This window comes from Triturus cristatus, chromosome 10, assembly GCF_964204655.1.
Source record: "Triturus cristatus chromosome 10, aTriCri1.1, whole genome shotgun sequence".
Taxonomy (NCBI): domain Eukaryota; kingdom Metazoa; phylum Chordata; class Amphibia; order Caudata; family Salamandridae; genus Triturus; species Triturus cristatus.
This window is the reverse complement of record NC_140593.1, coordinates 911,001,847-911,017,261: the sequence shown is the minus strand read 5'-3', so window position 1 is coordinate 911,017,261 and position 15,415 is coordinate 911,001,847. Positions and strand designations below refer to the sequence as shown.

Below are 15,415 nucleotides of genomic sequence, written 5' to 3'. Positions count from 1 at the left end.
GGAATCCGCGCTGAATAAACCTGTCATTCAAGGCGTATATTTCCCCTGAAGTTAGCAGAGGATTGCGGACATTTGCATAACAGGACCAGGCATACTTCAGGCAGGTTAAAGGCCTCCACATTCAGCCAGTGCTCGGCTTTTTGCCTCTTTCTCCTTTCATCAACCCGGCACAATGCTTCCTAATCTGATAATGCAGCTAACGACCAAAATTAGCCAGAACATGAAAGTATTGCTAAATTTGAATGATAGACGGATCAGTTTCACTTTCACAAACAGCCTACATTTGATTTGTCGGAGTTTACCATGTAATCCTCAATTTTCAGAGCCGGAGTTAATAGCGGAGGAGGCCACGCTGACAATACTTACCTGCCATCCTGCCAAGAAAGTCCTGCCGCAGCCTAGGAGTTCCGTAGCAGTGGTCGCCCCCGCCGCCGCGTTGTTGACATCTCGCGGCCGCGGAGCGGGGCGGACCACACGTCCCAGCCTGCATAGCGACAGCGACACCGCCCATTGCTTGGTTCCCGCGCCTGGAGGCGTGTAAAAGGAGGCAGCTCCCTCCGCCTCGCGGATGCGCGCGGGCGGCGCCGGGCTGAGCCCGGGCAGAGGGCGGGCCGTCTGTGGCCGTCAGGGGCAGGAAGAGGTAGGGCTGGGCCCTGTCCTTTATGTCTGAGGTACACGTTGCTCGTGTGGAGGACTAACTGGACACATCCATTGTATCCTGATTTCTTCGCATCCTGTGGAGGTATTTGGTTTGTGTAAGGCCCCATCGTTTGGTTTATGGTATTGCTAGGTGATAGGTGGGCCACAGGAGAGAACTGTCAGGACATTGTACCCTCTATGATATACAAGATTCATTATTTCCCATTAAGACTGAAGAACAAACGAGTGGTGTAGAGTCAGTCAGATCATGGTCAAACCAAAAAACCAGCATATAAGGGCTGAGGGAGGGGTTAGGGGAACCCTGGACGCTTTTATTATACGCGCTGAGTCACTCCTAGCCCACGAGATCCTGTTGACTGAGAAACGGCTTTCGCTGGACTCTTTAATTGCTAATAAACGGTCTTCTTTGGGCAACATAGCCCTCTGCCCTACGCCTGGCGGAGGAACGTGCTTGTCCCAAATGACGCAAGCACACCCACCTCAGCCTCAGTCCTCTGATTCCCCGATAGTGATAGATAATAGCTCCCAGGGGGGCTCAGACCTAATAGGTCAACTGACAACTGACCACACTAATATAGGTAGCCCTAAGCCCGCTAGCACCAACATTGACCTGGTTAATGATAATAACATCATAGGGGGAGAAGTACCTAGGGGGGCAACTAGTGCACAATCACTAATGCCTAACTTACACCCTATACAACCACCCATTAGCAAAGTTATCACACGTTCTAAAAGATCTCAACTTGCGGCAGGGCAACCAGAGAGTGGTGGAAGGTGTGCTGCTAATCTTCCTAGCAAGTCTGGCCGCAGAGGGCAAACCACGTCTAGCAAAAGAGGGAATACAACCAGGAGAACATAGCATGCCCAGGCTGTCAAAATATAAATAGGGTGGGGGAGCTGCAGGATATCACCATAGCATTTGGGGAAAAAATGGAACAGCTTTTAGCCCAACACCTAGACCCAGTCCTGAATGTAGTTTTAAATCTAGTGGAGAAGATAAGTGGGCTGGTAAACTCAGTTAGTGAGCAGCACAATGGGGTTATCCCACTGAGGAGGGAGAAGGAGCCAGTAGTGGAGGATATTGGAATTAAGTCTGTAACTAATCCCGACCCTGATCTTAGAGCCCATAGGAAAGTACCCCCGGACCACAGGAATACAAGCAATAGAACCCTTGGTGGCATGGCCCAGGGCTCCACACAACTCCCTCCCGAATCTAATGAGGCCTGCTGGGGACCAAGCGAGCAAGCCATCAGGGAAAAAAACATTGCGAATGCTTGTGTTCAAAGCACCCCAGGCCTCCAGATTCTGGATTTGCCCCCCGCCTCTAGCCCCTATTCGATTGTATTAGTAGGAGTGCCGGGTCTGAACAACGATAGAGGGGAAACAACCAATGCTTTGATCAATAAAGCCTCACACTGGTTACTCAATAACACACCCGATAGAAGTTTGCAGCACAGGCATATCCTTATGGCTAGGAGGGTAGCATGGATTGGAAAGTCCGCGAAAAATTTTGCGGGCGACTGTGTGATAGTTAACTTCAGGTATCCAGAGCTAGTCAGAGATTTGTTGGACAATCGATATGAGGAAGGAGTCCCCGGGTCCTGTATTAGGATGTTACCTCTGCATTTCTTTTATAGAAATAGAGCTTCGCCCAAGGGTACTAGTTGGCTGGGGTCTGGGGCAGTACTGAGAAGAAGGGAGGAGGCTCACGGCTTTCAATCGAATAGATTTGCCCCCCTTTCAAGTCTATCCCCCCTGGATGAGCAAGATTGACTGACGACACCAGAGAACGGGGAGTATGTGACAGACATAAGATACCTTTAGTAACCATGTAGAATCGCCTCCCTTAATGGTACCTGATTTGGTTTTGGGTGCCCCCGACCCAGATGTAGCAGTTGGTGAGGTAGGCATGGTGGGTAGAGAAGCTGGATCCAGGAGACCTCATGCCAATTGTCTATCTAGGGGCACTACCCCAATGAACTTGCCCGGTGCATCAAATGGTCAAGACCCAGACCATAATGATTTGAGGCTGATCTCCTGGAATACTGCTGGTTTGGCATCTAAAATTCATAATTCGGACTGGCTAGATTTTATTAGAAAATATCATGTCATTTGCCTCCAGGAGACCTGGGAAATAAGTAACAATGCCTCATTTATTGAAGGTTACAAGTCATTCTTTGTCGCAGCCAGGAAATCAACTATGGGCCGTGCCATGGGAGGGTTAATTATGTACGTGGCACTGGCACTGAATGGGAGGTGGGTAGACCTGGAATGGGATTCAAGTTGCCTCCAGGGAGTGAAACTCATAATAAAGGGTATAAAGATCATTTTTATTAATTTTTATAATGCAGGACAATCTATGCTAAACTTGGTTGAACTGGAAGAGAGGTTGACTAGTCTAAATGAGTCAAGGGATGCAGGAACCCAATTAATTCTTATGGGGGATTTTAATTGCCACCAGTGCCCACACTTGAAATGGGAAGATGGGATGTGGGATGCCTGTCCCACTACCATTGGTTGGCATCCGGAACACTCCAGTGAGGGTCTGGCACTAACCAGAATTCTCGGCAAGTTCGCTTTAACCCACACGATGGACATGATCAGGAATGGGACACCTAACTCATTGATCCCTTCCTTTAAGGGGAGAGGAAGGGATTCAATTATAGATTATTTTTTTATATCCATTGTGTTTGAAAGTAGGGTAGCCCATTTTGAGATAATACCTAGCGTGTTCAGCGATCATAACCCCTTGGTTTTATCATTAGCGGACATACTTGGTATCATGGGGGCTGAAGTATCTACTGTGGGTGAATATAAAGCCAGGGATCAGGGGAGAAGAATCAAATGGAGTTGCATTGATGGCGATGAACTCCACAGAGCTCTCCTCGACAATGCCGAGAATCATATCTGGAGGTGCTTAGATCCCAAGATAGAGGGGACGGACTTAATTGAAGCATTTGAGGGCACTGCTCTGCATATCGTTAGTCTCTTAAGAAGTAAACCCAAGCCCAAGGGTGACTTTAGTCCCAGGTGGTTCGATAAGAACTGCTCAAAGGCCCACAGGGACCTGAAGTTGGCATTAACCAAGGTCCCTAAGGACAAAGGTGAGATAGCTGCTTGCAGTAGTAGCTACAAAAAGGCGACCAAGTCACGGAAAATAGCCTTACAAAATGAAGCATGGGTTTCTTTAAGAGAGGCTGCCGAGCTCAAAGATATGAGCAGTTTCTGGAGGGTAATAAACGCCCCTTGTTTCCAACCCCTAGATAAACCACAATTGGCCTCCCATATTTTACCAGGGGCGTGGGAGGCACACTTCTCAAGATTGTATAATCGTGGGGCACCGGAGGTGCAGTTAACATCAGTAAATGGCTGCCCCACTAGTGACTGGACACCCATTATGGTGGACGAGGTTCAACTGGGCATAGAAGGCCTAGTAGTAAGGAAGGCGCCAGGGCCAGATGGGATACCTCCTGACTTATTTAAAAGCCAGACAGATCTTTGGGCCCCCATTTTAACTAGGGTTTTTAACACCGCCATGGAGGTGGGCATGCCGAGATCATGGTCTACGGCCGTCATTGTGCCCTTATTTAAGAAGGGTAACAAAAATGATCCTCAATGTTATCGCCCAATATCCCTAATAGATGTAACGGCGAAAGTCTTGGGAAGAGTCATTTTAAATCGTCTAATGATATGGGCTGACGAAAACAATATTATTACTGACGTACAGTATGGCTTCCGAAAAGGGCGCTCCACAACTGACCAATGCCTTAACCTTTACCATCTGGTGGCAAAGTATACTGTGGCCAGGGAGGGGACAGTTTACCTGGCATTCATGGATCTCTCAGCGGCCTTCGACTGTGTCAACAGAAGAAGGCTGTGGGAAATCCTGAGTGCCATGGGCGTGGATCCTGGTTTAATCCACGCTCTGCGTATGCTTCACCAAAATACTACGGCACGGGTCAGGTATACAAATGAGGGCGACGTCACTGAGGAATTTCAGTGTAAGGGCGGGGTGAGACAAGGATGTATCCTGGCACCCTTCCTATTTACGCTTTATATCAACGGGCTAAACAAGGCGCTCGGAGCCCTGAAGGCAGATTGCCCCTGCATAGGGAGGAGAGGAATACCTGTCCTCCTTTACGCAGATGACGCGGTCCTCCTGGCGCGCACTGGCAGGAGCCTGCAGGCCCTCATCGGGGGATTTGTCAGTTTTATGGCAGACCTTGATTTAGTCCCTAACCTCACAAAATCTTTCATTATGGAAGTAGGAAAAACCCCACATAAGAATTGTGTTTTCACCATAGGCACACACAAATTGGAGAAGGTGAAACATTTTAACTACTTGGGTATGGTTTTTGACAAAGACCTAAATTTTAAATCACTTGTAAGTCATAAATGTACCCAACAACTTGGTGCCGAGGGGTCAATTATGAATTATGCACGCAGACTGGGTCGTTGGTCACCCAACGAAATTGTACATTTATACAGTCTTGTGTGCTGCGCTAAAACCCTGTATGGAAGTGAGGTGTGGGGCTTTACAAATGGGAGAAAAATTCTGATTGAGGAAGATAAGTTCCTGAGGAGACTTTTGCAAGTCCCTCAAAGTATTCCCTCCTTCATAGTCCACGAAGAGCTGGGTATCCCCTATATTAGCGATAGGGCATGCCTCAAACCCATCATCTGTTGGATTAAAATCTGGATAAACCCTGAGGCAACCCTTAGCAGACATATCTTGGAGGACTGTTTAAAGGGGGACAAGGGGCTGCAAATACCCTGGCTCAAATATGTGAAGGACACACTAACTAGTCTGGGCCATGCTAATCTTTTTGATGACCCCTTCACAATAGGAAAGAGAGACAAGGGGGCCATAAAGGCTGACTTTTCACGATATTTAGCTAACGTTAGAGAGGAAAGGGAAGGGCGGAAATCCACTGTAAGAGAACACCAGCTTACAAAAAACTGTGCAGGGATGGAATTTTACCTGTCCAATATACATAACAGACATGATAGATTCCTGATAACAAGATTTAGATTAAACCTCCTGCACCATATTCTTTCAGTTCCAGCTGGTTACACGAATGATGTTAGCAAAAAAGGGTGTTGCGGCTGCGATCAACGATCTCCGCAAGACACCATTCACTTCGTTCTTATATGCCCATTTTACGACCTTCCCAGGAAGCGGTTTCTAAAAAACATCTTGAAACGCGCAAAAATTAGACAGGCTAAAGTGGCCCTCTTGTTTCTTAAACTCTCTGCTGACCCATTTGTATTATTTAGCACTGTGCACTTTTTGCGACTGGCAGTTAGATTAAGAAACACTAGAGGAGAGGACTAACTGCTAGGATTGCTCCCTTGCCAATATGAATATAAAAGTTTCCTCTCAGATACAAACAATCATTAATAGGCACAAGAAGGATGCCGACAAATGAACTTTAGCACTTAATTGTCCTGCTTTTTATGATCTCGTATTTTGGGATTTTATGTATTGATGATTTTAGGGTATTATGTATATCTGATTGTGGTTTTTAACAAAAGTATGTTGATTCGATGATGTGAATCTTTTATGGTTATTTGTAAATATCCGAATAAAGAGATATATATATATATATATATATATATATATATATATATATTTGAAAAATGTTTCTTAAACTGAAGGACTGTTTATTAGCACCTCCTTTTTTGACTTTTTTTAAAGGTCATTGTCTTCCTTCTTTTGAGCAGGGTGCCGGGAAATAATCCTGAGACGAGGAATGCATGAAGACAGACTACTAATGAAGACAGACTAATATTGACGTTTAAAGTGATAAATTAGTATTATTATGTATACCCGTCCTTTCAGACAGGAATAGAGGGGCAATGTGCTCATTCTAAACAAAGTACATAAGAAGTTACAAAAAACACTGCACCAGCCAAAGATGTGTGTGAAATATGGTCTACGCAGGGTTCTAATTCTGAAGAACATAGGGTAATTTATTACACTTACTGAGCTCTTTTCGTTAACGCAGTTAGGTTATGCTCAAATTGCGAATGCCAGTGGGAAAGTCATTTCGTAAAGATATTGTAAATACATTTCACACATTTTTCGTAGTATTTCGGTTATTTCGTTTTTGAATTTTTTGTAGTGTTGCAAGCGACACAAGGGTACTCGTTTTTTACTGAGTTTAGAAAGCTCAAATGCGGAGTAATTTTTAATGTAAACTATGACGTCAATTGGTAAATATTGAAACAGAAAACGTAGTTAATTAAAATATAAAACCATTAACACTTTGCTATATGCAGAGTAATATTCTGAAAATAGAACCACAATCATTGCTATTCAGGAAGCATGAGATCGAAGGCAGAAACAAGAAGGCGCCCTAGGTTGTTCAACCACGCTAGGTTTGATGCCTTTCAGATTTATTTGCATTGATTTGTGAAAAATACTTTCAAACTAACATGTTGGACACATTAAAATGGTGGTACATAAGAAACAGGTGGCAAAGAGGTAATAGAAAAGTGGTGAAGATAATTGGTGAGGGGAAAGAAACGAAAGAATAACAGTGCCTTATTCATAACGCTACAGATACCATATTGACATTATAATCAAGGCTTTAAGTAGACAGAGAACAAGAGCGCACTGAAGCTGACGAGGAGGGAGTGGGAGGGGGGAGTGGGGGCGGGCACAGTGGTGCGGGCCGCAGTTGTAAAAGGCAGGGAGAGGGTGAGATTGAGGAAGAGAAAGCTAGGGATCAAAGGAAACAAGAAGGGGGTGGCAAATGGTGTGCACTTTGATGTCCTCAATGGCCGCGCGGCTCACTGAGGACATCAAAGCAAGTGATCAGGCAGTGCTTTTCAGGCTGCCAAATGGTGCGCGCGCCCGGCGCACATGCACTGTATTTGGAGGCCTGAAAAGCCACTGTTTGCACTTCCAAAACTCGCTTACTATAAGTCTCGCCAGAGCAGCGCTAAAGCGCTGTCTCAGGCGAGACCTAAAAATGACAGATAAGCTTGTAGTAAATTTTGAAAAAACTACTGTACCAGCTTCTGTGAAAAAAGGAATTAAGTGTGTTGCTTTGTGAATGGCCAGACTCTTGAAACAGGGCATCGTTTTCAATAACTTAGCGTGGGATTTTCAAGATGACTAACTTGATAGGTTAAATCGCAAACAATCATTGACAAAGGCAATACATCTTGCTTGTATTTGGAGTCTTGAATTAAACATTTTAAAAGACTACAACGTGGAAACGAAAAATTGCTTTAAAATACATCTACGAGATGAAAATCATAATACGTAACATTTCAGTGTACGTTTGTGATATAAAACAGTCCGTCCCCCCCATGCATTGCAATGCAAGAACTTCACAGAAGGCAAAAAGATAGGCCATAGAGCCTCTGGGAGAAGCCAAAGCTCACTATGTACAAGTTAAAGAAGTGGCAACCGCAGGTTTGCAGTTAGGTGGGCTGTCAAGCCAGACATAAAACCGAACAGCAAAGCACTGAGTACTTAAGTGCCACTATGTTGGTCTCTTCCCATCTCCATTTAAAACAGCTATTAAGAGCAAGGGTTATCCTTTGATCCTTTTTGGTTGCAAAAATTCTTAAATCTGCCCCTTGTCTCCCTAAATCATCAATCTTATAGGCAAAGAGGCTAGAACTAGGCCACGTCGGACTTTCTTGCACAAGATTTAAATATTACTTTTCTTAATGGAATTTGGGCATCAAAAATGGTACGGCTGCACCATCTATGTTTGAAAGTAAATGATCATTACCAAAATGATTCCATGAGGCATTGGGTAGTCACATTTCTAGTCCCGATGTCTCGCAATTACTTGTATGATCGAGGTGAAAAGCATTATTTCAAAAGGGAATGATGCTACAGCGGAGATTGCAAAATAATATTTATATTGATAAAAGCTCTCTTCTGATCTTGTAGAAATATTTAGCTATTCCCAAATCTTTAAAATACCTAAATGAATTACACTATGTATAGATAAGTAATTAATTGTAGAGATGGATAGTTGGTGGTACTCCCATTGGCATTTTATTTTTTATTTTTTTAAGATTTGACAGCAGCAGCTTAAGAGTGTATCTGTGTGTGTTTTATAGACGTAGAGTGCTCCAAGAACATCTTGATTGTTCTTTGCTTGTATCTTCTGGGAGAATTAAGATTTCTGAAAATTTCTGGCAGAGGGTTTTGCATGTTTGATTATGAAGGGACAGCACAAATGGGTGCTGAAGAACAGTGCACTTTAGTACAAAAACAAATGTTCAAGTATTGGCTGAAAACTCAGTAAGATGTGACTGACTGAATGGGGGTGCATCATATCATGTAAAGCTTTTTTGTGGAATGTGCTAGAAATACAGTACACTAATAAACCATTTGTTTACATGTGTTTTATATAAAGTTTCCACAAGAGATGAGAGATGGAGCGCTGAAACTTTTCAGCCACTCACCCCCAGTCATAGATCTGGGCTGAATCCATCATCATTCTTTAGCTCACCTCCCCAACCCAGTTCAGACTCAGCCATATGCAAATCAGTCTTGACCCTGTGCCTCATGGCAACAGTCCAGCACAAACTGACTGCCAAGCCAGGTCTTCCCTGGACCTGAAACTGGCATCCGGGACCGGTTTCAGGTTAACAACCCTCATCAGCCAGGCTAGCTTGAATCCAGTGGCATAGTGAGCAAGGAATTGTTTCCCAGATAGCCTGGCTGATTAGGGGTGTTACCCCGAAACCAGTCCCAGGATGCTTGTTTCCAGTTGAGGGAAGACCTAGCTTGGCAGTTTGGACTGGACTGTTCCCATGATACACAGGGTCAAGACTGATTTGCATATAGCTGGGTCTAAACTGGGGTGGCGAAGTGAGCTACAGAACGATGATGGATTCAACCCAGAACTGTGACTTGGGGTTTGTGTCTGAAAGGTTTCAGCACTCTGTTCATCATCGCCTGGTGTTTGCTTTGTTCGCTCTAAGTAGGCAGGGTATGCCCAGACGTGGGTCCCTTGCTCACTCTGCCACTGGATTCAAGCTAGCCTGGCTGATGAGGAGTGTTACACTGAAACTGGTCCCAGGATGCTTGTTGCCAGTCCTGGTTGATGAGCGGTGTTACCTCGAAACCGGTCCCAGGATGCTTGTTTCCGGTCCAGGGAAGACCTGGCTTGGCAGTTCAGGCTAGACTGTTCCCATGAGGCACATGGTCAAGATTGATTTGCATGTGGCTGGGTCTGAACTGGGGTGGCACAGTGAGCTAAAGAATGATGATGGAGTCAACCCAGATCTGCGACTATGGGTGAGTGTTTGGAAAGTTTCAGCGCTCCATCCATCATTTCCTTTTGTTTGCTTAGATAAAGTTTCTCCAAACAGGACATCACCAGGAAACTGGTTGGGATACCAAAACACTTCATAAATCATGTTCCCAGGGCTTTAAGTGAGATTTTTTTTTAAAAAGGGGTGGGGTCTACATAATTATGTGTGTGGGATAAGCACTATACTTCTGTGATTTTCATAGTGTGTCACCCGACTCGTATATTGGTTCCCCTTTGAGTGTTCTTATATTGTATCCTGTTTAACACAAAAATCGACATACAACTAAAACCAGGCACGACTATGGGCTTCGTCAATGATCATTAGTGGTTTAAGATAAATGAGCAACAATGATTTTGTTGTAAATGACATATTGAAAATGCTTCAATTCTGAAATGTTGAGACCATGAACTAAAAACTGCTCAGGAATGTGCAAGGGGTAGTGGTCTTTAGAATCTTAAATCAATTCTGTTATGCTCACTCTGTTAGACTTCTATTCCCTTTTTCCATCCTCATATCCCCATCTGCATAGCTCACACCTCATCTATTTACTGTCCCACAACCTCTTTTCCGTCTCTTGAGTGCACTTCCTCTCACCACCACCCAAAAACATAACGCACCCACTCACTGTAAGCACTGCCTTTTACTTTAGTTTCACCTAGTCAATATTTAGACAAATATGTACCACCTTCACACAATTACAGTTGCAACTGGAATACGTGACCACTGCTCTGTGCACTCTGCAGAGTGGCCAAGGATTGGACAACCAGGTATTCTGAACACCTTTCCGACCCACTGACAGGCACTGTGAGAAACTTCACTGCCTTCACAGCCTCAACTCCAGAGCTCTTAATCGCAGCCCTTTATAAACACCTGAAGGAGACTCTGTTCAAAGTATGCACTATACAAGAGTAATATGCTACCCGAAGAAATACACAAACATCATCCTGGAAATAGTTAATACTCTTATAGAATACAAGATTAAGTAAAACGTGAAATATAAACCGAAACTAATTCGCTGACAGATTACCTTAACGTTTTCGCATTGTTCATAAATATATCAAAGTTTGTGTCAGTAAAGGTTAGGACATAAATAGCAGGCCCAGTAGGGATCCGTTTCAATGTCTGTTTTTAATTAGTACCGGGTCTGAGACCCAGCCCACTTAAAGTTCTGCATGTTCCTGAATGCGAGCATGTGAGGGGGCGTGGGGACAGGTGGCCTAGAGAACCTGTGTTACCCTGCCCCATTCATCTTTTTTTCTGGTCTGCCTTGCGTTTTTAACCAGAAGATATGTAGATACACCACATTATGACAGGTGTTAAACAAGAGCTTACTCTCTACTTACCCGGCGCAGACCAAGTGTTTAGATTAGTGGGGTTTAGATTTTCGTAGGGTATAGCACGAAGCATAAAGAAAAAGAGAGAGCCAGTGTAGCTTCAGGTACAACACCTAGTGTACAGTGCCACAGGACGACAGTGAGTCAAATGCAATGTCTAAGGTTCGTCACCGTAGTGCAGATCCTGCCGATTGGCAAAATTCTAAAACCTTGATGGCAACTCTGAATCATCTCACAACCCATAAAAATCAAAGACTGTCTAAAATCTATGTGCAGGAGCTTATTAAATGAACCTCACACGTGGAGTACCATTTTAACTGCAGTGCGGGTAGCGTGAACTCAAAAAATTAGAATGTCCACTCAGAGCATAAAGATGATGCGTGCTTTAAGGAATACTACGACAAGAAACATGGAGTGTAGGACTCGTAACTTAGTGTTGGTGACTGGGTCCGGGTCAAGTTAGGCACCACCTGTAAGAAATGGAGTAGCAGTTTCAGCCAGCCCCAACAGCTCAAGGAGCTGTATCCCCGATCCGCCAAGCTAAGTAATGGAAAAATATGGTCTCTCACCAGAATGGCCAAATGCAACAAGGTTCTATGGTGGGGGAAGGACATAAGCACTTCAGAGGGAAATGATGGGTGGTTATGGTCAGAGGCAGAAGGTATGGAACCAACTACGGACAACAGGGAACCAGCTTCTAGTGAGGAATTGTGCAGTCCCCATGAGCCAGAGGAAGCAGGGAATCCCAATCACTCCCCAAACTCAACCTCACCCTGAATCTAGTGACACTGAAAACCTTGAGACAGAGTTCCGCTGCCCAAAGTATCAATGAGGATGTGGGTAACGAATCTGGGTCTGAGTCCCATAGATGCGCACTCACCTCATGCTTCTCCTAAGTGCACCCGTAGGGGAAGAACTATTGTATTACCAGAGATATCATGAATTTGATATGCAACCGACTTGAACCTTTTATGCTATGTTCAGCTTCAACCATATAATTATTCTGCAGTTATTTATTGGATTTTCACATATATTTATTCTGCAACTATGTAATAAGACATCCATTTTCAGTCACTCTTGTATTTGTATAATGTTTATTTATTGTCCTGTTTATTTATTCTCGGCTATTTAAGCCTCACGTCTTCAACAACAGCCTTCTCATTAAGTCGAAGACTCACATCGGAACTTTATTATTGCCCATTTTAAAACGCCCGACTGGCTCTTAAAGAGCCCGAAACTCATTAACCATAATTGTATCGCTAAACTATTAACACGTTGCCCAAGGACACAGCGTATCGCTCCTACAGGACTTTGAACCACTAAAATGTGCCTGACACTGAGATGTGCAGTAAACCAAGACGACTTCACATTGAGCGAGACCGGGCGAGGGTGTATTCTAGTGGTCACACTCTGCAGTAAACACGGGTGGCTAAACTATGGGACTACAGCAGGGGTCCAATTTAAAATGCACATTGTACAGAAAAAAAGAGTAATTTAAAACGTCATATATTTTTCATAATAATTCCCGTCACAAATTGCGCCAGGGTCCGAAAGCAGAGAGGCATTTCGGTTAAGAAAGACGGTACACTCGTAGTAACGCTGAGGGCAATCCCTGCTTCTTCGCCTCGCTTTTAAACGAAACGAAACGAAACCCTCCTCCGGCAGACCTGCTCACGCGAGTCCGAGGATCCGGAGCTTCGTACAGGCCTCGGGTAGGCCGCGTTTCTCAGGCGACGTCGGCGCAGCGTTAACAAAATAGTGACCGTGTGGAGGTCACGGGGCTGTGGAAAAATACATATTTCCATTTAGGAGGGGGCGTGCGCCTGCTGGTCTACCGACAATAATATTTTTCTGTCCATTCAAAAAGATTTTTTACAACGCTCATTTTGAGAGATTTAAGCATAATAACGAGCCTCGGTAACCAACTTCACACGGAAGCGCACTGCGAGGTCGTTTAACATGGTGACAGATTTTACGCAAGGCAGATGTACCATCCGCATGATTGCCCCAGCCCACAAAAACACACACATGCACGTTAGTTTTTGAGGAAGAACTGCCGGGAACACGTCGTGTTCTGTTTTTTAAACTGCGGAGAGTTAAGAAAACAAGCAGGGGGGAGGGGGAGCAGCAACAGCCACACCGGTGCAAATACTTACTCGATAGGGTGCTCCGGGTCATAGTAGTCCCCCATGTTCATCGGCCGCAGGGAGGGCGAGGAGCTGCTGCTTCCGGGGGCCTGGACACATCCAGCATGGGAGAGAGGAAGAGGGAGGGGTGAAAGCAGAGCTGCTAAACACAGAAGACGAGCCACTTAACAACCACACGCACGCGAGGGGGTCACTATTAACGGCTGCGCACACAGTGCCACCACTAAAGAGCTGAACGCAGGGGGCTGGACTGGTTTTACTTACACCTGAACACAAGTGACTGTAGCGACTATTTACACCTACACAGCGGAAGAAGCTCTCCGTTAACAATTACATACGCGAAAGGGCACCAATCACACCAGCTACTCAAACACACAAGGTCTGCAGTCTAAACAGTAGCACAGTGTCACTAGTTGTCTAAGTTGCAACTACGGCCATTGATTAAAGCAGACAAACACACATGGAGGACCAATAAATAGAGAAAGGAACAACAGTATTTGTGTACGCAGCCGAAATTTCAAATAATAGTAGCTTCGCACAATGCAGGATTAGCGACTGCATAAACCTCACAGGGAATCGAGGGGCACACTTTAGAATGGGGCCAATAATACCTAGTTACATGGACAAAGTACTCAGCGTCACGTTTACATACAGAAAACGCTGGCATGCCTAGAAAGAGTACACATGCTTAAAGGGAAATGCCCACGAGAGATAAAGGTTCGCGCACCACTGAATTACCAGTCTTTCCAGCTTATAAACATTTTCAAACGGACACATATGGTTAAACACGGACACACACACCTAGTACCCACACACATAGAAAATTAATAGCAGCCGTGCACACGTGCTCCAATCAGCATGTCAGCTACACACTAACAGGGCATTAAAAGGCAAAACACCCACACTCACTGGAACCAAACCGATTACACTCGTGAATAGAGCCAGCAACACATAAATATCGGGGCGGGGAAAGAAGAAGCAACGAAAATAGCTGACAACTAAGAAGGAAAGCGTGGGGAAACATTCAAAGTACACATACAACAACAGAAAAAAAGACAAGAGTGGAAAGGGTAAGAAGTGTGTAAAGTAGCACTCTTAATCCAAGACCTAGTGCAGCTCTGTAAAAGCAAAGATGGTGCCGCTTTCCTTCCTGATTTTCACAGCATCCTATGGGGGGTGATCAAGAGGGTGTCCTCCAGCTGAAAGTAAACTAAATAAATCCAATAGGCATTCCGAAGTACGAGATGAGCAGGCACTCTGAGGATAACATCTAGATGCTGCTGGGGAGCCAAGTCCAAGTGCTGATTGACAGAACTCACAGATTCTCGCCCATCCTTCCAGTTTAAAAAAAAAATTGTAAAAACAAGACGTTTTCAAGCCATGTTCCCGCTGCTGCTGTTAATAGGGATGGTAAGGGCAATGCAACTGCCACGGGATCCGATCCTCCGTCTGTCTATGTAGGCCTCAAACCAGCTTCCCCTTTAGGAAAGAAAAATAAACACTTCGCATGCGGGCAGGTCCACAGCCAAACGATCGCTTTATTTTTCGCTTCTTTCTGTTCCAGATAGTAATCCTCGTACGGAAGTTACAGGTTTCCCAGCACCTACGGTGGAAAGGGCGCCCGTGTAAGGCTTGTCCCTTTCTGCAGCTTTCCTTTTGCTCAGCGGAGAGGTCCTCCTCCTCACCCTGCAGTGCACACAGAAACGGAAGTTGTAAAAACGCATCTACTTCCTGCTTTGAAAGTACGCTGAAAATAGTACAGCGAGTGCCCGGCAACCAGAAAGAGCGTGAGCAGCATAAACTAAAGGAATATAGATGGCGGCTAAAACTGTATGTAGCGCCCCTGCTCAAGTCTTTTCGAAAAGTGCATATGTATTGCAGTGTTTGATGTTTTTTTAAGTGTTATGTAGCACAAAATCTACCCGAAGGCATTGGAGCGCTCTACGTGAGCACGAGTTATATGTATATATATCAGGGAGAGAT

At 44.8% G+C, this 15,415-nt stretch overlaps 1 protein-coding gene across 3 annotated transcripts in view; it reads right to left on the bottom strand.

Moving 5' to 3' along the window:
* Positions 1 to 15,127, bottom strand: part of SETD2 (SET domain containing 2, histone lysine methyltransferase) — a 1,034,666-nt gene extending 1,019,539 nt beyond the window's left edge. For 2 of the 3 annotated variants that reach the window (XM_085628742.1, XM_085628741.1), the window contains exon 1: positions 13,442 to 15,127. Coding sequence is in view for 2 of the 3 variants with exons in the window: in XM_085628741.1 (XP_085484867.1) it covers positions 13,442 to 13,482 (41 nt within the window). In the remaining variant the exon portion in view is untranslated. The remainder of the gene's footprint in view (positions 1 to 13,441) is intronic. The other variant, XM_085628740.1, reaches the window with a different exon arrangement.
* Positions 15,128 to 15,415: the final 288 nt, after the last annotated feature.